Here is a 23,612-nt window from a genome sequence, read left to right as displayed (position 1 = left end):
ATGGATTTATGATGCGATTTTTAATGACAACTAAAAAAAATAATTTGTATGTGAATTACGCAGAACTATTTTTTTCTACATGGACTTTGGTAAGTGCAATATTATAATTAATAATTTTTACCCATGTTTTGTTAACAGGGATTTACCATTGAGTCCTTAAATTATTGTATTTAATTTATTTACTTTAATTAATTTGTATTTTAAATATATTTATATGGAATACCTCCTGTTTGTTTCATTGTTTTAAAAACAATTATAAAAAAGGGTGAATTTTATAAAATTGTTGTGTTTTTATGAAATTTAACATAATTTTTTGCCTAAAAAAGGCCACTTAATGTGTAGTAATTTCAATTTCTGCGCATTTCTTCGTCGAACGTTGAAGTGAATATACTGGTAATCGTCTATACGCTTCGTATTTCTTTAAAATCACATATTTTCCAAAATGACTTCGGGACAACCATTTATTTATTATGTGGGCCAAGCTTCCACACTATTCTTTTACTTGATGATTTTAATGTTTTATGTCTTTGTGTCGAATTACACACCTCCGGGTAAAGCAACCGGAGAAATGAGAGTTGTAGACGATTACTGGTACATGTTTATCACAGTTTGGAACTTCGTAAGTATATTTATAAAATTACTTTATTTATATTAGTATAATACTGACATAAATAACTAATTTTAAAATTCACACGCCACGTGGTTCACTCATAATTTACAATTTATGTCATGCTTATGCTAATAGTTCATTAATACCAAATTTTCCCCTTGTGATTTGGGTGGGTAATCACCAATCGTGATATTTTTCAGGCTGCGCAGATATTCTTCTTGGGCACCGCCGTTTGTGACATATTACTAAGAGCTTGGCACGGCCCCTCGGAACTACAAAGATTTGTCCACAAAACTCGAAGCTACATATTCCACGCCTACGTAGTGCCGATGACTCTATTGACCGTTTCGGTGTTCTGGTGTCTCTATCACTACGACAGGAGTCTCATTTATGCCGAGCCTCTGGATGTGTTAGTGCCCAATTGGCTAAATCACACCTTACACACCACCATAATCATACCCATCATCGTTGAGTTTTTGTTGCCCAAACACGAAGGCTTCATCTCTGCGAAGACGGCGGTCATCGGTATAACAATTTTAATGGTCATCTATCAGGCTCTGTACGTATTAAAACTTTTTCCATGGGGACTTGTTAATAATTATTATGTTTCAGTCATGACTGGATTTATCACTCAACTGGAATATTTTTGTATCCGTTTTACAAGGGAATGGGATTTGGAACCAGATTAATTTGCATCTTCTTCTTATACATTCTAACTTGTGCCTTTGCTGTATTTGGCGTGTACGTTCAAGACCTCAAGAAGCCGAGTTCATCAGGAAGACGCAGCAGAGCACAGAGACAGAGAGAAAGAGTCCATCCGCACAACGAGTAATTGGACTGAGTTTTATCTTTTATTTGCGTATGCATTTTTTAAACGAATTCAATTTTTAAACTGTGTATTATATTGTGATATTTGTTTGTTTGTCGACTCCCGGAGACGGGCATATTATTGATTACCTGTATGTATTATATTTCAAATTTTGATTGACGACTTCCAATTGTTGTAAATTGTAATAGACTAGCTTACATTTTGTACTTTTAGACGATTTTAAAAAATAAATGTTTTGAAGGAATCTAATTGATTATTTCTTTGTTTACCTTATTGTAAGTTTAATCATTAAAATGTTATTTTCGCATTATTTATTTCAATTATTCCATAAGTAGATAAATACTCAATAAGTATTGGTTCTAAAAATACTGAGTAAGTTATTGGAGAATTTTTAATGCTGCTGATACAAATTTTAGAATGAGTATTAATTAAAATATATATTGAAATCAATTTAACCACTGTGGAGGTGGTAAATATTTCTGTAACATTTTTTGTTGCATTTTTTGCCAAAGCTTCATTGACACGGTGCATTTGTTCCTGGAAGATACACGAGACTGTTGATGTGAACAAAACAAAAGTTAACAATGAATAAAAAACTGCCCTTAGACTATTATCTGAAACACATAATTGGATTAATTATTCACGTATTTATGCTTTTGTTGTTTGGAAAAACAGCCCTTTACATTGATGAATTAGACCTGACTGATGCACCACTTACGACAATTAAAACACACAGATATGTTTACTTCACTTGGTGGAACTTTGTAAGTACTAAAAACTATAAGTTATTAACAATGAATAATGTAATTGTTTCAGATTGCACAAATCATATTTATGTTCGTTGCTATGTTTGATGTATTCGCCCTTATTTTAAACGCCCCCACAATAGTTCAAAAATTTCTTCAGTGTTTAAGAACAATTTTATATAACGGAATCGTACTGCCCTTTGGATTAGTGTTATCATCTTTTTTCTGGTTATTATATTTCATAAACAGAGACACAGTTTATCCTGCATCCTATGAATATATATTTCCCAGTTGGGTGAATAACACATTCCACATTTACATGGTGATTCCCATATATCTGGAACTCTGGTTGCCCAAACGTGAATTTTTCATTAAGGGAAACTTTGCAATAACAGTTTTGTTGCCCGTCTTATTTAGTTATTTTTATGTGTAAGTAAAGTATAATTTAATTGTGGGTTAATTAATTAATTTTGTATTTTTAGGTCCCTTAAAGCTAATGTAAAAACTGGTGTGTGGATGTACACTTTTTTCTATAATCAAGCAGTCTGGATGATTAAATTTAAAGCAATACTGTTGGTGTTTATTTTTACCAGCATCGTAGCCAAAATTGGTGCTTATATACAGATGTTTAAGAAGCCAAAATTGTCAAGATCACAAAAGAAGAGACTTCAAAAGCAAAAACAACTAGGAAATACAAATTTAAAAAACTTATTATCCCTGGCATTTGAATAAAAAAATATTTTTAATTTATCGTATTGTGCATTTTATTTTTATAATATACGTCATAAATAAAAAAACGATGTTTAATTGAATTATTCCCTACTTTAATTTTATTGTCGTACATTAAATAAAATAAATCTCGACTTTTATTGAGTCAAATTTTAAAAATTTTAATACATTATGGAAATTAATTCTTTCAAAACACGCTGTATAATTTAGCAGATACGAAATGAATACATTTTTTTTAAAATTTGTGTGAGCGTTAGTTGTGTCAGTCGAAGTGGTGTTACTGGAAGCCGGGTCAAAATGGCAAATAAATTGAGTCACAACACAATGCAAACCATTGGAATGTTTACTTATTCATTTTTTATCCACTGGAATACAGTACCTTATCGTTATCCTCCACCATTCAAGCCACCTTTCAATAAAGATATTTTATTGGTACTACAGTATTTGCCATGTTATCTTTCGTTGTGGAACTTTGTAAGTTTAATTATTATTGATTTAATATAAAATTTATTAACACATTGTCTAATATCGCCACAGGTTATACAATATTCGTTCTTCAGTGTGGCCTTTTTCGCCATAACGTCAGATCTACTCGATGTCTCACAGATAGTTAAGAAACGGCTCGAGTACGTTAGAGTTGTGGTGTTTCATTCAGCAGTGGTACCTTTCGGAGTGACAACTTTCTTTTTCTTTTGGACACTTTACGCATTCGACAGAGAGCTGATCTACCCCGAATCGCTCGACCAGTTTATTCCAGCTTGGATAAATCACACACTCCATACACTTATTATGGTACCGATTATCCTCGAGTTCATTTTACCCAAAAAACGACACTATTTACCCGCCGAAATTCCCAGTATAATCACCTTCGCTTTATCAATTATTTATGTAGGAATGTAAGATTTTTATTATTTGTCAATTATGTTTGTATGTGAAATGTTTTATTTTAGGGTTTTTACTGTCCATTATTACCAAGGTGTGTGGATATATCCTTTTTTAAACGGCATGCACCCCATAGTGCATTATGTGTTTGCCACATTATTTATCATGGGAACGACAGGGATAGCACAATTAGGAGCTCATGCTCAGTATATGAGAAGTGCCAGCAGATCCAGACGACGTTAAACTAGACGTATTTTCTTAATGAAAAGCATTTTACATGTCAATTCAAAATGGATAAGTTCATCTTCATACATTATTGAATTGAAATGAATTATTGTAAACAATTTTAAAATTTGTTTATTTTGATAGATGTTTTTAAATTAATATTTTGTTTTATTTGGGACCCTTTAGATGAAAGAAAACTCATCTATATTTTTGTCAAAATTGATTTATTACTTATATTTATTAAATATAAAATTATCATTTGTACAAACACATTTAGGACAGTAATTTAACATTAGAACTTTCTTCTCTTTAGAATATCTGGTTTCCAGTTGATAGGATGGCTTTCTTCCGTCGCTGTGTCGTCTTCCTTGTAAATTTTAATTGTCTTATCAGCCTCAGTTGTGATTAACCTACTGCCGGAGTTGTCAAATATCATGGAAAATATGCCTGCTTCACTGTCCATGGAACCAGGTTGGACTGGTGCTTGCAGTCTCTGGAAGTTATAACCTGTCCTCCAGTCCCAAAAGTGCAAAGTTCCATTGTCACCACCAGACACAAGCACTCCCTCAGGATTCACAGCCAAACAATTTACAATAGCATTGTGTCCAGATAAGTTTTGAATAAACTTTCCATCTGGACATTTCCATTGTTTTATATTATCAGGTGAACCAGATGCAAACATGTTCCTGCAATTACAATATGTTAGATTTAATTTATGGAGATTTAAATGAGTCAACTTACAAAGTGGGATGGAATACTAAATCTCTCACACTCTTTTTGTGATTAGTTAATGTGCACATTGATTTTCCTGCTGCAAGATCCCACAGTCTTATTGTTGAATCATGTGACCCAGTTATGACTTGAGGTTCTGAAGCCTGAGCTATAACTGTGGATACTGTATGTGTATGACCTGTGAGTGTGTGTATATTTGCTTTTGTTCTCATATCCCACACTCTAGCTGTGGAATCTCTACCTGCTGATAACAGTACATCAATTGTGGGATGAAGGGCTAATGAATAAACTGCTGATAAATGCCCATGATAGTGTCTGATGACCTATAAAACATATAAATGTTTAATTATTGTTTACTAATGTGTTATAAATATGTGTTACCTTATTATATTCCAAATCCCAACATTTAACTTGTCGATCTTCTCCACAACTGAATAAATAGGGATGCCTACTACTAACTGCCAAACCCCTGACTGTACTAACGTGTCCAGTCAGGGAAACTTTCAACTGTCCACTGGCTAAATCCCAAATTTTGATGATTCTGTCTGCAGCACCAGTAGCAAACCATTCATTGCCTGGCTCCACAGCAACACATCGAACCCATCCCAAGTGGCCAGCAATAACTCTATACAATTTCCATGGTGCATGCCACTTAGGTTTAGGCATTGTTGGCACCTTTTTCACAATGTTAGCCAGTTGATTCTGTTGTGTGTTGGTTGAGTTTCTGGTCATTAAACTTGTGTCAGTGTAGGGAACAACTGCACCCTCACTCACTGCTGAAGCTTCCACTTCTGCAGTTCCTGGTGGTGGCGGATTGGGACCAGCTTCTGTGTCCCTTATGTGTTTCATGGCTTGCATTTTTTTAACGTCATCGAATACTTGACCGTAAGAGTCGCGTGCTTTTACCGCTTTTCTAAGTTTGAACGCCGTCTCGTCCACTGTCGGCAAAATTCCTTGATTGGATAAAAACATATCGTGCGACCTTTTCAAGGACCTAAACACTAGGGTGTGCACAGAGTGTCTTTGCACGTCTTCCATCATTTTTATTCGTTCAATTTATTATTATTTGTTATATGAAATTGTAATTGTCTGTTTAAACGCTTGTTATTGTTGAGTATAACCTCAAAATTTCTGTTGACACTGCCGAATCGGCAGTGCCGATATGGAAGCTTACGTTACTTGTAAATAATTTCTAAATTCGAAAAATATTTATGTTTTGTAATTTTACCTCAAAATTTAACAACAATGTTAATTTAACGATTACCTATAGCATACCTGTTACGAATAAACAATAAATAATTATTTCAACTAATTCTACATTTGAAACGTTCACTATCAAGTTCATAACCTATTAAAATATTTTCCGAGAAGATTTAATTAAATATAAGTTTTAATAACTATTTTAGCACAAATATCTTCACATTTTTAAGGTAAATTTATTAAGATAAATTTGTTAAAGTTTACAATTTTTTTAATTTTTAATAATATTTTTTAAAAATAACCACGTTTTTTAATAAATAGTTGTCCAGTATACTCAAAAATAATTATTATTCTATAAGAAGTGAGTAAGATTAATTAGGTCATTGCATTTTCAGATTTTCGAATTAAATCGATAGAACTTTTTAAAACGCAAGCGCAAGTGAATCGCTTTTGTAGAGCTGTTTAGACAGAAAATTTGTGTTTTTGGACTTTTGGCAATAAATTTGGAATGTTCATTTACACACACAAGCATTAAATTAGAACCATTAAAATGGCAAAACATCACTCTAAAGTGCTTCTTGGCTTTGAAGACGAATTAATCACTGACAAACATAAAGGGCTGTTAAATTTTACGGTGAATAAAATTGGCGGAAAACCTGTAAGTAAAAAATTTTAAATTATTTCTATACATTTATAGTGATATAGTTAATAAAAAAACAGCTAAGAACAAAAAAGTAACTTGGAGGAGCTGGGATTTGAACCCAGGACTTTCAGCATGCGAAGCAGACACTCTACCACTGAGTTACACCCCCGTTGCTTCTTTATTAAATGTTGCCTGTTTTAATACACCACTTATAATTCTGATGTTTTAGGATTTGCCACAGAATTTTAGTCTGGATGTTCCGGCGTGTCCTCTTTGTCAATTACCAAGACCGTTAGTGGTGCAAGTATATGCCCCTCTGGATAATTCAAACTATCATCGAACTTTGTACTTGTTTGCATGTATAAATCCCAATTGTTGGGTCTCAAGTGATAGGTAAAGTATAATAATTTTTACAGTAAAACAATGTTTAAAATTAACAATATGATTTAGTTGGGTATGTCTGAGAATTCAATCATTGGATCAACTTGATAAAGAGGATACCAGTACCACTTCCAAGACTGTTTCAACTGATTGGTGTGCTGATGCTGATGACTGGGACGACAATAATTCGAATTTAAGTGAGGAAAATGGCAATGTTATAAGTAATGTTGAAAAGTTATCTGATGAGGACGAGGAAAGTTGCAGTTTGGAAGATTCCTTGAGATCTGGCTTTGGGAATCTCACTGTGGATGATAAGAACGCCAACGTTGGTGCTCAAGGTATTTATCTAGCTTTCATTATTTTCTTGCGGGCGTTATTTACAAATATTTTAACCAGAGAAAAAGGTTAAAAAGATATAAAAATAGATTTTAAAATATTTTTATTCAAGAGTTTGTCTGTTGAAAATACCAATGCTTAAAGCCACCACTTCTAATCAAAGAATTTTTATCTGAAATACAATAGGATTCATTTATTTTATGTCATCCAAAGGACAAGAACAACTAATTAATATCTTATGAAATTGAAAATATTTTATTGATGTGAAAACTTTAGCCGTGTTGGGCAATTTTGGTAGGGGAAAATCTTATGGGTTCCCGTCACCGACATGCTCATGACAGGCGCCTATGCAGTGTGCTGTGCGCGTTAGATACTTTTTGGATGGGTGAAATTTCATACGTTCGCGTCACCGACATGCTTATACCAGTATATCTGTATCTATACAGCTGACGTATAGTGCTGTGTATATCTAATAAGTGAAATATAATGGATTTAGTGAAAAATTTATTTAAATATGTCCAATAATCGAAAACTACACAACAAAACGACAATCGACACCGCTTTTAGGCGATACTTAGATAAATTTGAATCAAACATTTTCATTTCTTACTTTAGTTACCATAAGCCTACTGTATCTTTTTTAGAACAAAATGAAATAATTGAAAGTACAAAAAGTCTAAGTATTGTTGAAATTAATGATGACAATGATGCAAACAATTAAAATAATGTTAAAAAACAAGTACATTGAAATTTAAGTAAATCAAATACTATCCATAAATAATACGATTGTATATTATGTTAAAACGAGGGTTTGTTGAAATGATAAAATGATACAAGTCAACAAGGGTTTATTTGTGAACAGGGTGTCAATCGAACAAAGCAACGGTCAGGGTAAAAGCGGCGCGTCCCTCCCGGTCCGCGTCCCACGCCAACGCTCCCTCTTGTGTGGGTGGTACCTCCGCCCTCTCTCGGATTACGCGTACGGTACTGTCCGTTCTACCCTGATCAACCCCTCCGACGTCGAGATGGCGCAAATTAGTAACGGACCGCCGATCCGTCAAGTTTTCGTAACAATTAATTGTTATTTCATTTGAATTGTATTTATATTTTGTCAAAACCACATAAACATGCATATAATTGTTGCTCGGAGTGTCACTAGATGTGAGTTGATAATTTTAATTCAAACATTATAAAATTTCAAATTTTAATACTAAAAGTTCTAAGTTTTTATTTCCATCGACAGTCTCTATAACAGCCAATTTTATTTTTTTTTTATTTATTTATTAAATTTTAAGAACAAATTTTTCTATTATTAGTTTATAAGTCTCTCAATCCTAATTTAACACATCATATGTGAGTTTACAAATAAAAATAACTATATTTATGTTGTTTTTATTAACAAAAACAATAAATAGTTATTTGAATAGGTTACACCGTTATTTCAATTAGCTTTAAACGCCATATAAGCCTAGACCTATTTTTATGAATTTCTAGACATTTATCCTAATTTAAAAAAATAAAAAGTAATCCTCCCCGGCGGGGAATCGAACCCCGGTCTCCCGCGTGACAGGCGGGGATACTGACCACTATACTACCGAGGATTATGAAAACCTTTCTCTTTTTGTTGAGGAGATTGCGCCGAAACGCGGTATCGCTCGATATGTACGCAATCTTGACACTTGACATTTTTGACGCTGTATAACCTCAAAATTTTCAGTGAAACACTCACTGATAAACCCTAAAATGTGATCAGTGTAAAGACCAAAAACTGACCAACAATGACCACCGTAGCTAAACTCGAACCGTCGATCAAAGAGTTGAAGAGTGTCAATATCTTATCGCATGTAAGATACGAACATTTAGTTGCCGGAATCTCTGGGGGAGTCGTGTCAACTCTTGTTCTACAACCTCTGGACGTTATTAAAATCCGATTCGCAGCTAACGATGGGAGGAGTTTTCCAACAATGAAATATAATAGTATTGTGAATGCGTTCACAACCATAACACGTACAGAAGGTCTTTACGGACTGTACAGAGGTGTTAATCCAAATTGTTGGGGTGCTGGGTCATCATGGGGTTTATACTTTCTATTCTACAATACTTTCAAGACATGGGAGCAGAAAAGAACTGGCCTTGCTTGTTTAGGACCTTTAGAACATTCAGTTGCTGCAGCAATGTCTGGTGCATTGACTTTAGTTCTTACCAATCCCTTGTGGGTAGTTAAAACCAGACTTTGTCTACAGCAGGATAATCAGTATAAGGGAATGATTGACGCTTTTAGAAAAATTTATAAAGCTGAAGGCATTAGGGGATATTATAGAGGTTTCCTGCCAGGACTTTTTGGAGTGACTCATGGGGCTGTTCAATTTGTTTCTTATGAAGAAATGAAGAAGTTATACATCAAATACAATAATTTACCAAGTAATGATCAGTTAGGAGTAACACAGTACTTGACTTTTGCAGCATTATCAAAAATTATAGCAGCAATTGCCACTTATCCATATCAAGTGTTGAGGACACGCTTACAAAATCAATTTTGCTCCTATGATGGTACAATTGATTGCATATTGAGAACTTACAATTTTGAAGGATTAAAGGGCTTCTACAAGGGACTTGGTACTAATCTGATCAGAGTCACACCTGCTACAATGATTACATTTGTAACCTATGAAAATGTATCTTATTTTCTCTTGAAATTTAAAAAAGATACAGTGATTATAGAAAATAAGTAATAAAGTTTTTTATTTAGTTCCTGTTAAACAAATTATACTTTTTTTAATACTCCATTATATTATTCAGGGTATAATGATTCTAGTCTGTTGTATTAATCTCAGAGATTTAAAATAAACTATGACATAAGTTACCACTGCTTTTGATTCATTCTTCCCTATTATTCTAAATTACATCAAAATAAAATTGTTTTACTACTTAATTTTATAGGCGGTGCAGTGGGGAGATTACATTCACCCTCTGCTTCTGCAGAAATAGAGGGTAATGAAGGTGAAGTTATAAGCATTGACACACCAACAATACCCCAGCATGATCTAACAGCCTTGCTGCAGGAAGTCACTCCACTTCCTCAGGATTTATGTCAGAATGTTCACTCAGATACAAGGTATATTAACTATTCAATTATCTGGAAAGTCATTAAGTTATATAATGTTTTAGAAAATCTTCCAATTTGCAATTCATTTCTTCATTTATGGCGGTTTGGGAAGAATCCAACAGCTTTTCGTCCTCAATCAGCGACCGACACGTCAAGGAGCTTCTTCAAGATTACCAGCAACGCAATGATGACACCTTGAGCCTCTCAAGCCCGGAAGGTGGAGGTGGTGGCGCCGCAAATGAAACCACCCTCGAGAAATACGAAAAAAGTAATCCGGCCCATGGAGACAAAATGTTTCACAACTTCCTGTCCAAGATTCAAGCTAATCCATCTCAAATATTAAGGTAGCAAAACAACCGTTTCCTCATAACATAAATAATTCCTTATCTATTTCAGATATAGCAGAGACTCTGATCCCCCGCTTCTCTTGTACCAAATGCAGGATACCCCGAAAAAGTGCCAGCATTGCCAAGGAGAGGTGGTCTTTGAGTTCCAATTGATACCGACGTTGATATCGAAACTGCGTTTGGTGACAGATCCTAAGCCGTGTGCCCGCTTAGAATTCGGCACCGTGTTGGTTTTCACATGCAAAAATAGTTGTTGGTCCACTGATGCCGTCGTAAGAACGGAAGCTGTGATTATGCAAAACGAAGTCTACTAAAGTTTTACATTTTGGCTCCAACAAGGCATTTTGCTGTAATGCACTTGATATATATTTTATTTGGAAATGCAAACTGAATAAGTTTTATATTATGTGTTATTTCCTTTGCATGATCTAATGACAACCCAGTGTATCTGCATTAAAGACAAATATTTGTTTAAGTACCTTATTGGAGTCGGTAAATGTTATTAAAATATAATACAGATCCTTTCAACAAATATTTCTAAAAGTAGAATAATTCCAAAGAAGGAAAGTTAATTTTTCATTTATTCAACATCTGCATATCTTTTAAAAGATTGATTACATTATTTCACATCTAAAGAATGTCAATTAATTAATATTTAATTTTTTAGACTCTATTGTCCATATTTATAAGAAGGGTAGGTTTAAGCAGCTCTTTTTAATAACAGACCTAATCAATGACAAGTTTTGATAGTGTAATAATACATACAATACATGCATAGTGTTTCTCAACTTTTTGGAATATTTTAATCTTCCTATTTTAAGCGCATATCCTATATACAAGACAATTTATAAAATGTATGTTGATATAGTTTTTTGTCAAAATCAAATTAAAATGAATAGGATGGTCGTCCTTTTGAAATGTATATTATATTTTGCTGGTTAAAAAATAAATACTACATTTACTTAAGTATTGCCTCTTAATTATTGTTAAAAATAAAATTGTACGTTTCTTTTTAAAACTAATCACACTTACCAATAATATAATTTATTAATTTCCGTATGGACAACTAAAGTATAAAATGAGAAATTTGAATTCTTTATTTATTAATAAATTTCCACCTCCTCTGGTTCACAACATAACCTCCCTAAGATAACCTCACTGTTAGCTACAAGTACATTTTCCGTTATATTCTTTAATTCCATTACTATGAGTTTTATAAGAGAATTTTACATCGATTTATTAGACAAAACATTATCATTTCACCAAAAAATAGAGGGTGATGTAAGTTGTGTGGTCTGGGACGCTTCAATTGTTTTAGCCAAATACATGGAGGAGAGGTGTAAAAAAAATATAAACTTTTTAAAAAACAAAAGAGTACTAGAATTAGGAGCTGGATTAGGTTGTGTGGGTTTAACAGCTGCTTGTTTGGGGTAACATCACACATTTTTCATGGTACATGTTTAATGGAATTTTTTTAGAGCTTGTGTAGTACTTACAGATTTGCATAATGCTTTGCCTTTATTGGAACTGAACATAAAGTGTAATAGGGACGTTTTAGATGAGTTGAACACTTCAATCGAAGCAAAAACTTTACAATGGGGCCAAGATTGTGATATTAAATTTACTCCAGACATTATTTTACTTGCTGATTGCATTTATTATGAAGGGGTAAGAATTGCACAACAAAATTTACAAATTTGCGGTAATCAATACATGTTTTAGTCCATTAAACCTTTGATTAAGACCTTATTAGATTTAAGTGGAAAAAATACTACCATAATTTTGGCACAGGAACTTAGGGACTCTGATAAACAAAGGGCCCATTGGAAATATTTTTTAGAAAATATACAAACACATTATAAACTATATTTTGTTCCTCAGAGTGAGCAGAACCCACAATATTCTAGCCCTGATATTGTTCTCATAGAAATGAGAAAACTGTGATACATGATATACATCTGTAACTTTGCATTTAATGAAACACAATAAATACATTTACACTTTTTAATTAAGTCGTCTGTTAAAAAAGTAGTTAACCTAAATTACAAAAAACACGTAAAATTATTAACATTTTAAAAACAAAACCATAAAATTAATATTGAAAACATAAAATTGATGTAAGTACACATTTAACATATTTGGTAACATCTACAATCACAGTAAAATGCAAATACTGAAATAATACGAAAATACTTGATCTGATAAATAATTACGTTCAGTACTTATGACACTTTAAGACATCTCCCCCATGGGACTTCTACTTGAATGCTGGACACCTCTATTTCTGGGAACAGTTATATGTATTACCCTTCTGGTATCTGAGGGATGAATTAGATCTCTTTTATTTAGCCAATCCCTTCTTTCCATATCTTCTAACCGACGCTTTTTATCAAAGTAATTTATGACACAACTTGCTGGTATCCATAGCAAAGCTGTTACTAAAACTACCGTCCCGACAATGTTGTCTTTTAAGAAAAGAAGGACCTTATTTATGTTTATATCTTCGATGATATCCCAGAATCGTTCCACCACGTCTTGAATAGTCTTTTCACAGTTGCCCTAAATAATATAAATGAGGTATTTGTACAACTTAATACTAGCAAAAGGCTTACATTATTGCAGAAACCTTGAATACAAGGTGTTCCGTCCGCTAGAATATCCGCCGACTCCACCGGAGAACAGGTTTCATTAATATTGGATCTACAGCATCTTTTACAAGCATTTTCAACTACAAAGACAAAAAAATGTATCTTCTCTAATAACTTTTACATTTATATCCAAACTTACTGACGTCACACATACAACTTTGCAGTCCCTGCGTCTCGCAGAACGGTATGCACCGTCCGCTTCTGCACATTCCCCTTTCCTGGCACGGTTTGTTGTCGGGCATCGGTGGACTCTTGGGGCATTCGGGGGAAGTACCGCTGCAAACAGATTCCTGTTCACAAGTCGCGGGCTGAGGCTCACGGCATTTCACTCCTTGCTTCACGTAGCGGCAATTCTGGCAGCACGGCGAATTCTTATCACTGGAGCAAACAGACGACAAAAGAAATATTGAAGTCCCACAAGGTAAATTCATGGAATTTACCTGCACTTGGCGTGGTCCCTCAGTTTGCAGTCCTTGTCGCAACAGGCGTCGTTGTCTTCGGTTCCCAGTAAACCTGCGTCGCATTCTTCATCGCCCTCAACGCGCAAGTTGCCGCAGAAGCTTTCCTCCGGTTCTGAGAAACACTTGTCCGACTTTGCTTCCAGTACTTTTTTTATCGACCTTAAGCTGCACGGCGAAAATCTCTATAAATTGTAAAATTCAATTAATTAATCTTTAATGACTGAATGTAATTTAAACCTAATCTAACCTTGTTATTGACGTCATATCCGCTAACGCTGTAGGTGTACATCAGAAAAGAGCCTCCTTGACTTGCTGGTGGAGAACAATCAACGTGGTCAGGGTCATGTTCTGAACCCCAATTATGGCCGAATTCGTGTGCCGTCACCAAATCAGCCTCACGTGTTATAACACGTTGTCCGTAGTGGTTGCGACTCGAACTTAGTCCAGAGTTTAAATACAATGTGTATCCATTCTTAAAGTACTCTGTTTGAATAAATTAAAAAAATTAGTATGAACTCTACATTATTAGTATTAAACATGCACCCACTAATAACTTGTGAAGTTAAGCAAAACATGCAAAGCCTAGAGTGGAAAAGTATACATAAACCGCTTGCGAAAATAATAGTAGACGTAAAAATAAACACAAAAAGGACGTACAATTAAAATAAAATTACGGACACAAAAACCACTATGGTAATTAATACGACGCACAATCGTGGTTTTCAAGCAGCTATCAGTTAACACACACATGTACCTGGGGTGCAAATACCACCCACGGAATTTCGACGGGGCGAACCCACATAGGCCAGCCCCAGAATGCCGCCCTCGAATTTCAGATCGGTAAACAGATGCGCCAAGCAGAAATCTTTGTGTGTGTACTCTCTGCTGAACACCTGCACCATTACATTTTTTATTATTAACCTGTTTGTTACTAGTTTATCGTTTTTGTGTTATAATGTTAGTTTTTAAAGTGTAAATTTAACACGGAAGTACAAGATACATTAATAACAGACCAAGCTACATAAACGCAAAGGTTCTGGTTAGTTGCCCCAATAATAAGTTTGCCCCATATTGATAAAAAAATTTGCACCAATACTACAAATGCCTCCTGGTGATCGAAGTCTGGGGGATGCAATGTATGCCAGGCCCAAAATTACGCTGCTTCTAGTTTTAAATGTTTGGAATGTGAACAAGTGGGCCAGACAAAACTTTCCCTTTTGATCGTAGCGCGAAAATGCCTGCATTGTGGGAGAAAATACAAAAATACACGACAGTTAGTAATTTAAATTTGTCAATGCCAATTCACAAAAAATATACAATCTGATATATACATAACTGTTACCAGATCTTTATACTAACCTCAAGTAAATTGCGGACATCCCATTTATCCCTCACCATGTTGTAGTGAGCTTCTCCGGATTTAATTCTGGTGAACTCGTTGTGAACGACAATCTTTTTAATAACGAAACCCATACCTTTGAAACCATCCATTGACGGACCGTCCTGCCAAATTGTGTCGTTGTAAATCTTGTGCACCCGGTCAATTAAGCTGATCTAAAATCACCCTGATCATATAAACGTAAACTCAATTTATTAGGCACATTACTAAATAATTAATTGTCGTTTTCGTGTTACTTGCGCCCATTTCTTGATAAAATCTGTAATCGGCAACCAACAGAAGAGGACATCGGGTTTTAGTAAGGACGTCGTAATTATCGGGACTCCTTTTGCGTCGACTGTGATCTCGTGTCCAAGGATTGTCCACTTCGTCCTCTTCGTCTTCCATTTCTTCGCCCTCTTTAGCGTAGCCGCAAATTTTCGGTCTTAATTGATCGGGAGAGAGGTGATCTTGTTCCCAACTGAATTTTACGTCTGACTGCTTGTAGGTGATCATGGTTCTGTTGTCCAAGTGGGGCAGGTGTCTCCAGGAAGGCTAATGTCAAGAGATTAAATTAATATGTAGGAACTAATTTCAAGTAACTCACTTCAATGTGATATGTTTCGTCTGGAAGGTGGATGTTTCCAGTTATCACCCCATCCTCCATGTGTAAGCTCACATGGGATTGGGATTCGCCGAAGACTCGACCATCAAGAAAATTTTCGTGTTCTTGACAATGAAAATAAAATTAATTTATTAAATAAATTATTAATATTATGTATTTATATATCTACAGTGTGGCCCACTTGACCAATTTTTTTTTCAATTGTATATAAATACATACTTAATCCAAAACCTATAGAGTAATTTTTTAACTTAAAAATTGTAGAAATGATATTTTTTTATAGAAAATCTAACTAGATTAAGCCAGCGATGGTTACTCAGATGAGGCAGTGTCACATCTATGAAATTTTATTGACAAAACAGTAATATTAAAAATACATTTTTTATATTTTTATTCTTCAAAATATAATATTTCTTAATATTTAAACATCAGTTGTATTAGTGTAATATTCCAATAACATATTCTTGAAAAATAAGATAAATTGTGCTAATTTTAACAGTTTATTCTATACACTACATGAATAAAAAAATAAAATCTTATAAAGAATTTTATTTCTCCACAGAATTATGAATACAATTTTTTTATGAAGTTTAGTATATTATCCTGTTGGTCTTGGGTTTAAAACGTGATATTTTGTCTATAAATATATGTCCTGGTTTCACACTGTATATAAATGAATTATTTCTAATCAAATAAGATAAGTTGGATTTGATACGAACAACTCACTTACCAACATGAACTGTAGTTTCTTTTCCATTCCCATCAACAGCATAAGCCTTGAATTTAGGATGTAAAAGCCCACGTTTGGGCGACAAGATTAATCTAAAATTTTTGCCATGAGTATTAATGTGCACTTCCTTGATTTTATTAAAAGGATGATCGCTTTCTTTTATGCCTCTTTTAACAATTTTGTGGGTCAAATCATCTGCATGTATTGTTTCAAAATACCTTAAATTTTTATGTATAGAACCTGGAAAATTTTCAGTTTTAATAAATAATTAAATATAATAGTGCTAATTTGTTTACCTTGAATGAAATTGATCACTAATGAGAGAAAAATAATATGCAGACATGATTTTATTAAGTACACCATTTTGCTTTAGGCGACAGAGTTTAATTTACATGATTTTACGCAATTATTTCCCCGAACTAATCATTTGTTTTTCCTGAATTCGAACAGCTGATTGTTTGACAGGTCCCCAGATAAAGCATCAAGTCCCCAGATTTGACACCGTATAAAACTGACGTGTCCATTAGATGCGCATGCTCCTTGACGTTGAACCGAATGTCATTTTATCGTAAACTAACCGGCATGATGGATGTAAATCCGCTTAAATTAAAAATGATGAACGTGGCGTTTATAGTTTTAGTGTTCAGCTTGGAAATATTGTCGTCTGAAGTTCCTAGGCCCAGAGGTGTGTCCTTGTCCCGGGCCTCCCTTTACATTCCAGACAAAGACTTTACGTGTTTGGACGGTAGCAAAAAAATTCCGTTTTTACAAGTGAACGATGATTATTGTGACTGTCCGGACGGCAGCGATGAGCCCGGCACTTCTGCATGTCCCAATGGCAGTTTTTACTGCACCAATGCGGGTCACAGGGCCCTCAATTTGGCATCTAGCAGAGTCAATGATGGTATATGCGACTGCTGCGATGGATCTGATGAGTACGACAGCGGGAAAAGTTGTGTAAATAACTGCCTTGAGTTGGGTAAAAGTGCCAGGGAGGAGGCTCAAAGAATGGCTGAACTGATTAAAGCTGGAAAAGAACTCAGGCAACAGCTCAGTCAAAAAGGTATGGCATCCTTATCAGTATGAATATCTTATGATAAAACTGTTTATTTTAGGTATAAGACTGAAACAGGAGAAGAAAGAAAAGCTAGCGGAATTAGAGAAGGTCAAACAAGAAGCTGTTAAAGTCAAAGCAGAAAAGGCAGAAATTCTTAAACAAGCTGAGGACTTGGAACAGGCTGCTTTGGAAAGGTACAGGAAGATAGAAGAGGAGGAGAAAGAAAGGAAAGCCAAAATAGAAGCTGAAAAGAATAAAGAGGAAGCACTGAATGATTTCAAGTTTTATGATAAAAATGGAGATTTAAAAGTTGATTTGTTTGAAATTCAGGCTTCTAGTGTCTTTGATAGAGATAATAATGGTGAAGGTAAATATAAATTAAACTCTTTCTAAAGTGATGGATTAATTGAGTTAATTGTAGTGTCTGAAGACGAGGCTAGGTATTTCTTAAACAATGAGGAGTCGGTTGATGAACAAACTTTCATTGAAAAAGCCTGGCCTATTATCAGACTACATAAGATTCAAGTCTCTGGCAACATGTACAAACCTCCAGTTGTTGAACCAAAAGTAGATGATGATGTTGAAGATTTGGAAGGTGATGAAGAGCAAACTGAGGGTGAGTAAAATATTATAAACATGGGAAAAATCATTAATAATGACTTTAATCATGTACTCTATGGGTTAAGCTAGTATCAAGTTGATATTTATTATCTGAAAAAAAAGCAAGATAACAGATAATGAACATATTAATCTGTATAATAAACATGCATCTTGCTATTTATTTATAAATTCAAGGCCTCAGTAGAATTTGCAAAGTAGAAACACATAATTAAATATATGAATAACAATAATTTTCGTATAATTCAGATGGTGAAGACGAAGAGGCGGAACATGAAGAAGAGGAGCAACAAGAAGAACAACAGGAAGAAACCGTTCCCGAATCCTCGACGATAACGTACGACGAAGAGACACAAAGATTGGTGGCGGAGGCAGATGCCGCCCGCAAAGAGTCCGCCGAGGCGGACAAAAAACTCAGGGAAATCGATACCGAAATGGTAAACATCAACGAATACCTCGAAAAAGACTTCGGAGCAGAGGAGGAATTCGCCGTGTTGGACGGCGAGTGCTTCGAATACAGGGACCACGAATACGTATACAAGTTGTGTCCATTCAAGCAGACTGTCCAGGTTCCGGTGTCCGGTGCTTCCGAAATCCGTTTGGGTGAATGGGGCAAATGGTCGGGCCCCGAGGACAACAAATACTCGAGCATGTTGTACGACAGGGGACAGAGCTGCTGGAACGGACCGCAACGAACGACGAACGTTAAAGTTAGTTGCGGTAGTGAGAACAAAGTAACTTCCGTGTCCGAACCTAATCGCTGTGAATACCTCTTTGAATTTTCAACACCGGCCGCGTGTACTGAACCGGTCAGTGAACATAGTGATTTGCATGATGAATTGTAGTGTTCATTAGATTTGACTATTTGTATTGAGTAGGGGATTATTTAATTTTCATCGTCCTTCATTTTATGTACAGAATTTTGTTAACATATCATTTTAATGTTATTTATTCGTAAATCAGGAAGTAAAAACTATGGTATGAACAGTGGTTTCAACAATTTTGTTGTATGTCTTTGAATAAAATTTATACAATTGATATCATTGTGTATTATTTATATATTAAACATTTTTTATTTCAACTATATGTAATCTAGCATAAATTAAATTTTGAAACTGAAAGATGACATCAAAATTAAATTACATGATATTATTATGGATATTTTGTAAAAGAAAAAAAAAACTATAGAAATAAATATATTCTACATATATGTTTGATTTTACTCTCATTTACTAAATATTTTGGTTGTTACCATCAAATTTATTATAAACGTGATATTTTTCCCACATTAAAATATTAAATTAATAAACACTTCGAGTATAAACCATTTATTATCGTGTATTGCCTATTAAAAATATCAATAAAAAAGTGATAATTACATATTTGTTCCGAAATTATGGCTTTATTATAGTCGGTGCTTTAAAAAAAGGTTCTCTAATGTAATAATAGAGAATTTTTAGTATTTTTTACTTAGATATTCAATTAAATATAATAGCACGTAATATAAAAGAGAAAAATAATTATTTCACAGCTTTGCAGTCAAAATGATGGAACAAATTAACTGTCTTAAAATGCTGAAGAGGCTCATGATGATTTCAGGTATTTGGCGATTGCCCCTCGAAACTAAATCTTTGCAGGGATTATACGACAAATACTCCATAGTATTTCAGTGTTACTTTTATTTATTTGTTTTGAGTTTGGGTGTAGCGACGATTATAGTTTGGAATATTTCGATGGACATGGTGGTGGAGAACCTCGGAGTGTTGATATTGTGCGTGATCATGATAATCAAAATTGGTATCTGCCAGACTGACACAATTAAAAGTTTGTTGAGGCACGTATTTAAGAAAGAGGAGGAACTGAAGGCTTCCGATGATGAGGAATCCAAGCAGATTTACATTAGATATCAGAATGTGGCGTTTGTGATCACAAGAATTATCGTAATTCACACCATCTCCGTTGGTGTCAGCCTTCTTCTCACCAAATATCTTTTCTACTGGAACATGGAGAAAAATCAGTCGTATCCAAACGTAACATTGTACAGGAAAAAGCCGTTACCCTACATAACTTGGTTGCCGTTCGACAGCGACCAACATTTTATTACAGCCTTCGTTTTGCATTCCATTTCTGCATTTATGGGTGTCAATTACAATTCTGTTACGGCCATTTTTTTCTTAAGCGTGATGATTTTCATTTGCGGCCAGTTGGCTATTTTACAGCACAAAATCAGAATATTGGATACAACGTTGCATAACTCCAATTGGAAGAACGTTACCAATGAGTTGAGGGCCTTGATCGTCGACCACAAAACGATTATTGAGTTAGTAATTATTTTCAACAACTTACATTATTTAAATGATTGGATCATATTTTTTAGGTATTCTGAAAAGTTCAACAACGCCGTTAAAATGATTTTACTTTTAGATTTCACTTTGAACTCACTGCAAGTTGCTTCTTTAATTTTCCAATTAATCACTGTAAGTTAATTAGCTTGAAACTGAATAATTGTGTAGTTCTAATAAGAGAAACTATAATTAAATTGAAATTTTCAGATGGAGTTAAACGTGGTTATGATTTTTCTGGTGATATATCTCACTTTGATGGTGTTGCAAATTTTCTTGCTCTCTTGGCAGGCCAACGAAGTTAAAGAACATGTAACTTATATATCTGTAGATCGTTCGCTAAATGATGTCCATGCCTTTGAAATTTTAATTACATCAAATATATTCTTAATTTCAGAAATTTGCGATGTATCGACATTTTTCATCATTTAACGAACCATAATTTTAAAGTCAAGTAAAATGTATTAATACAATAATTATTAAATGATTGTTCTAGAGTTTACGCATCGCAGATGCTATTTATGATCATGCCTGGCATGAACAGATAATTTCTATAAGGAAAACCCTTCTAATGATGATGATGCGTTCCCAAAAACCTTTAACTTTGACCATTGGTCCGTTGTACGCTATAACCAACAGCACATCTTTAACGGTATTTTGACAGTTACCATAATTTTTGTTTCCTTTAAATGTATATTTCATTTTCAGTCTATTAAAGCAGCATATTCATATGTAACATTGATGATAAGAAAGAGATATTAATTAACTTGTTAATATGTATCTCCATAAGGTTATAAGTTATAAGTAAAATAAAACACAATAGTACCACTAGATGTCTGAATACTAGGAATAAAACTGACTCTACATATATGTAATATTCAGAATATTCTTATTGCAAATACATCAATTAATATAAACACTGTAAAAATGATATCAAAGATTTGGACGAATACGATAACAAGACCGGCAGAAGATAAATAAGCTAAATAAAAATAAATAATTTTAATAGTTTCTATATATATTAGAGTGGACCAAAATAATCGACTATTTTTGTTTAACTTTCGACATTGAAAATTTGGTTCCTGCGCACCTTTAAAAATGCTCTTCAAAGATGAGTTCTTAATTTTATATGGAAAAATACATATCTGGACATTACTTGATCGTACAGAAAATTTCTATTTAAATTTCTAGTAGGAAATTGAATGCTCTACAAAAAGGGTAACTTACAATTTATTTATAACTCTTACCTTTTAAAAGATATTGGATGTCAAAATGAACGAAAGAATATTTTAAAATATAATTTTTCATAATGTAAATAAATTGAATAATTATTTACACCTTGATGTATCTGCAATTATATTGGTCGACGGTGGACGAAGGAATTTTTGATTTTGGTTAGAATAAGACGTGTCCCCCGTCCCGTGTCTTCACTTAGATTTTCGACATTTTTCCAGTTTGCGTTTGTCCCCGCAAGAGTAAAAGAGAAAGAAATACATAATCACGAGTGTTGAAGAAAAATGAAAGTAGCGATCGGCGGATGCGCCGTCAAGTAAACTGTGCATATTTGTGTGGCCAGCACTTTCAATTGTTATTTTTAAGAATTGCACTCTTAGAGAGGAGAAGGGGAAAAATTGGATTTTTGTTGAAGAATGATTCCAATAAAGTTTGCAGTGGCCATTCAATTGCTTTTCTTATAATTGAAATTTCGGATAGAAGAAGATGAAAATCTGCGATTTTGCAGTGACAATAAACATTTTTATAAACTTGAATGAATCGTTTCATAAGTTGAGGAGGAAGGTAAACAAACATGTAACTAGTCATTAATAATTCTTATAATTAAAAATATACATATTAATCAATGTAAAAAGAACTAAAAGAAAAATAAATAAAATTTTAAATATATAATATAGTAAAATACCCAAAATTATATCCGTCTTTATGATATATCAAGGGAAAAAGAAAATAAATATACTCTATTGTAGCTTGTTTCTGCATTTCGTGCGTCATCAGATAGGACATAATTCAAAATTGTATTTCTGCAGTAGAAGTAAAATTTTGAAAATTCTATGACAAGCCTTACTATTTAAAAATACAATTTTGGGTTAGTGCTTTGTAGGTGAGCTTGTCGCTGCATTTACGGCGAAAATTATTCAATTCAAAAATACTAATCCCCGCTGAGTAAATGCAGCCCTACATTAAGTTACAATTTACTAAAATCTAAATACTCTATTATCTGTAAATAAACTAAAATTATTAATTATTATGAGTTCCTGCAAATAAAAAAATAATTAAAAATGAACAAAAAGGAAACTTGTTGGCCAATAATTTGATGAACAAAAGTGAATATAAAAATACAATTTACTAAAATCTAAATACTCTATTATCTGTAAATAAATTAAAATAATTAATTATTATGTTTTCCTGCAAATAAAAAAATAATTAGAAAATGAACAAAAAGGAAACTTGATGGCCAATAATTTTACGAACAAAAGTCAATATAAAAATACAATATACTAAAATCTAAATACTATATTATCTGTAAATAAATTAAAATTATTAACTATTATGATTTCCTGCAAATAAAAAAATAATTAAAAAATTAACAAAAAGGAAACTTGTTGGCCAATAATTTGATGAACAAAAGTCAATATGTTGGTCAATAATATGACGAACAAAAAAGGAATTTGTAGGTCAGGGATTTTATTCAATAAATGTGATGAAAATAAAACAAATTAAATTTTCTTTAATTTATTTAAGCTGATAGAGGGGACTTTATTAGTGTTATTTAAAAGACATATAAATGAATACAATATTCCTGAAAATCATACCAAACAAACATTTAACACAAATGTATCATTAGTTTAATTGAGCTGAAAAGAATGTCTGATTGACTGGACAAATAAAATAAAAATAAACCATTCCTGAAAATCATAAAAGACATCCTTCTTACATTTTTCAAAGACATTTATATATATATATATATATGC

The 23,612-nt window shown here is 33.5% G+C and overlaps 10 protein-coding genes and 2 non-coding genes across 15 annotated transcripts; 8 read left to right on the top strand and 4 right to left on the bottom strand.

The window, feature by feature from the left end:
• Positions 1–358: 358 nt before the first annotated feature.
• On the top strand, positions 359–1,683 carry LOC109602715 (androgen-dependent TFPI-regulating protein). Its single transcript, XM_020019144.2, has 3 exons — positions 359–619; positions 811–1,169; positions 1,223–1,683. Exons 1-3 carry the CDS (start codon positions 443–445, stop codon positions 1,440–1,442), a joined length of 756 nt encoding a protein of 251 aa, XP_019874703.1. The 5' UTR covers positions 359–442; the 3' UTR covers positions 1,443–1,683.
• A 284-nt stretch (positions 1,684–1,967) lies between these two features.
• Positions 1,968–2,997, top strand: LOC109602717 (androgen-dependent TFPI-regulating protein-like). The gene is made up of 3 exons (XM_020019147.2): positions 1,968–2,203; positions 2,256–2,614; positions 2,668–2,997. Exons 1-3 carry the CDS (start codon positions 2,024–2,026, stop codon positions 2,915–2,917), a joined length of 789 nt encoding a protein of 262 aa, XP_019874706.2. The 5' UTR covers positions 1,968–2,023; the 3' UTR covers positions 2,918–2,997.
• A 153-nt stretch (positions 2,998–3,150) lies between these two features.
• Positions 3,151–4,180, top strand: LOC109602716 (androgen-dependent TFPI-regulating protein). Its single transcript, XM_020019145.2, has 3 exons — positions 3,151–3,388; positions 3,452–3,810; positions 3,865–4,180. The coding sequence occupies exons 1-3, from the start codon at positions 3,212–3,214 to the stop codon at positions 4,037–4,039; spliced, it is 711 nt and encodes a 236-aa protein (XP_019874704.1). The 5' UTR covers positions 3,151–3,211; the 3' UTR covers positions 4,040–4,180.
• Positions 4,181–4,226: 46 nt separating this feature from the next.
• Positions 4,227–5,883, bottom strand: LOC109602714 (pleiotropic regulator 1). Its single transcript, XM_020019143.2, has 3 exons — positions 5,135–5,883; positions 4,763–5,076; positions 4,227–4,707 (listed from the first exon to the last, which is right to left on the bottom strand). The coding sequence occupies exons 1-3, from the start codon at positions 5,792–5,794 to the stop codon at positions 4,314–4,316; spliced, it is 1,368 nt and encodes a 455-aa protein (XP_019874702.1). The 5' UTR covers positions 5,795–5,883; the 3' UTR covers positions 4,227–4,313.
• Positions 5,884–5,911: 28 nt separating this feature from the next.
• On the top strand, positions 5,912–11,733 carry LOC109602709 (programmed cell death protein 2-like). Its single transcript, XM_020019138.2, has 7 exons — positions 5,912–6,183; positions 6,349–6,611; positions 6,826–6,989; positions 7,047–7,315; positions 10,254–10,428; positions 10,482–10,763; positions 10,816–11,733. The coding sequence occupies exons 2-7, from the start codon at positions 6,504–6,506 to the stop codon at positions 11,078–11,080; spliced, it is 1,263 nt and encodes a 420-aa protein (XP_019874697.1). The 5' UTR covers positions 5,912–6,183; positions 6,349–6,503; the 3' UTR covers positions 11,081–11,733.
• Positions 6,694–6,765, bottom strand: Trnaa-cgc (transfer RNA alanine (anticodon CGC)). Its single transcript has one exon. It is a non-coding gene; the product is annotated as a tRNA-Ala (tRNA).
• Positions 8,843–8,914, bottom strand: Trnad-guc (transfer RNA aspartic acid (anticodon GUC)). Its single transcript has one exon. It is a non-coding gene; the product is annotated as a tRNA-Asp (tRNA).
• On the top strand, positions 9,001–10,176 carry LOC109602710 (mitochondrial folate transporter/carrier-like). The gene has a single exon (XM_049964386.1). The coding sequence runs from the start codon at positions 9,092–9,094 to the stop codon at positions 10,043–10,045; it is 954 nt and encodes a 317-aa protein (XP_049820343.1). The 5' UTR covers positions 9,001–9,091; the 3' UTR covers positions 10,046–10,176.
• A 177-nt stretch (positions 11,734–11,910) lies between the features above and the next one.
• LOC109602708 (protein N-lysine methyltransferase METTL21D) lies at positions 11,911–15,897 on the top strand. 2 transcript variants are annotated; one of them, XM_020019137.2, is made up of 3 exons: positions 11,911–12,196; positions 12,245–12,434; positions 15,762–15,897. In XM_020019137.2, exons 1-3 carry the CDS (start codon positions 11,973–11,975, stop codon positions 15,810–15,812), a joined length of 465 nt encoding a protein of 154 aa, XP_019874696.1. In that variant the 5' UTR covers positions 11,911–11,972; the 3' UTR covers positions 15,813–15,897. The 2 variants fall into 2 exon arrangements, with proteins under 2 accessions (XP_019874696.1, XP_019874695.1); XM_020019136.2 differs by lacking the exon at positions 15,762–15,897 and adding an exon at positions 12,489–12,774.
• Positions 12,757–17,102, bottom strand: LOC109602707 (ADAM 17-like protease). 3 transcript variants are annotated; one of them, XM_020019133.2, is made up of 11 exons: positions 16,905–17,102; positions 16,609–16,848; positions 15,861–15,982; positions 15,482–15,808; positions 15,235–15,429; positions 14,966–15,113; positions 14,123–14,358; positions 13,855–14,057; positions 13,554–13,792; positions 13,379–13,494; positions 12,757–13,325 (listed from the first exon to the last, which is right to left on the bottom strand). In XM_020019133.2, the coding sequence occupies exons 1-11, from the start codon at positions 16,969–16,971 to the stop codon at positions 12,999–13,001; spliced, it is 2,220 nt and encodes a 739-aa protein (XP_019874692.1). In that variant the 5' UTR covers positions 16,972–17,102; the 3' UTR covers positions 12,757–12,998. The 3 variants fall into 3 exon arrangements, with proteins under 3 accessions (XP_019874692.1, XP_019874693.1, XP_019874694.1); XM_020019134.2 differs by lacking the exon at positions 14,966–15,113 and adding an exon at positions 14,630–14,768; XM_020019135.2 differs by lacking the exons at positions 12,757–13,325; positions 13,379–13,494; positions 13,554–13,792; positions 13,855–14,057; positions 14,966–15,113 and having other exon boundaries at positions 14,175–14,358.
• Positions 17,103–17,161: 59 nt separating this feature from the next.
• On the top strand, positions 17,162–19,321 carry LOC109602713 (glucosidase 2 subunit beta-like). The gene is made up of 4 exons (XM_020019142.2): positions 17,162–17,671; positions 17,724–18,032; positions 18,087–18,281; positions 18,533–19,321. The coding sequence occupies exons 1-4, from the start codon at positions 17,164–17,166 to the stop codon at positions 19,126–19,128; spliced, it is 1,608 nt and encodes a 535-aa protein (XP_019874701.2). The 5' UTR covers positions 17,162–17,163; the 3' UTR covers positions 19,129–19,321.
• Positions 19,322–19,827: 506 nt separating this feature from the next.
• On the top strand, positions 19,828–21,286 carry LOC109602706 (odorant receptor 85f-like). The gene is made up of 4 exons (XM_049964069.1): positions 19,828–20,603; positions 20,661–20,760; positions 20,836–20,937; positions 21,122–21,286. Exons 1-4 carry the CDS (start codon positions 19,828–19,830, stop codon positions 21,284–21,286), a joined length of 1,143 nt encoding a protein of 380 aa, XP_049820026.1.
• Positions 21,287–23,612: the final 2,326 nt, after the last annotated feature.

Source organism: Aethina tumida, chromosome 3 (genome assembly GCF_024364675.1).
Source record: "Aethina tumida isolate Nest 87 chromosome 3, icAetTumi1.1, whole genome shotgun sequence".
Lineage (NCBI taxonomy): Eukaryota > Metazoa > Arthropoda > Insecta > Coleoptera > Nitidulidae > Aethina > Aethina tumida.
Note: the sequence above shows the minus strand (reverse complement) of the source record. Positions and strands in the feature narration are given on the sequence as shown.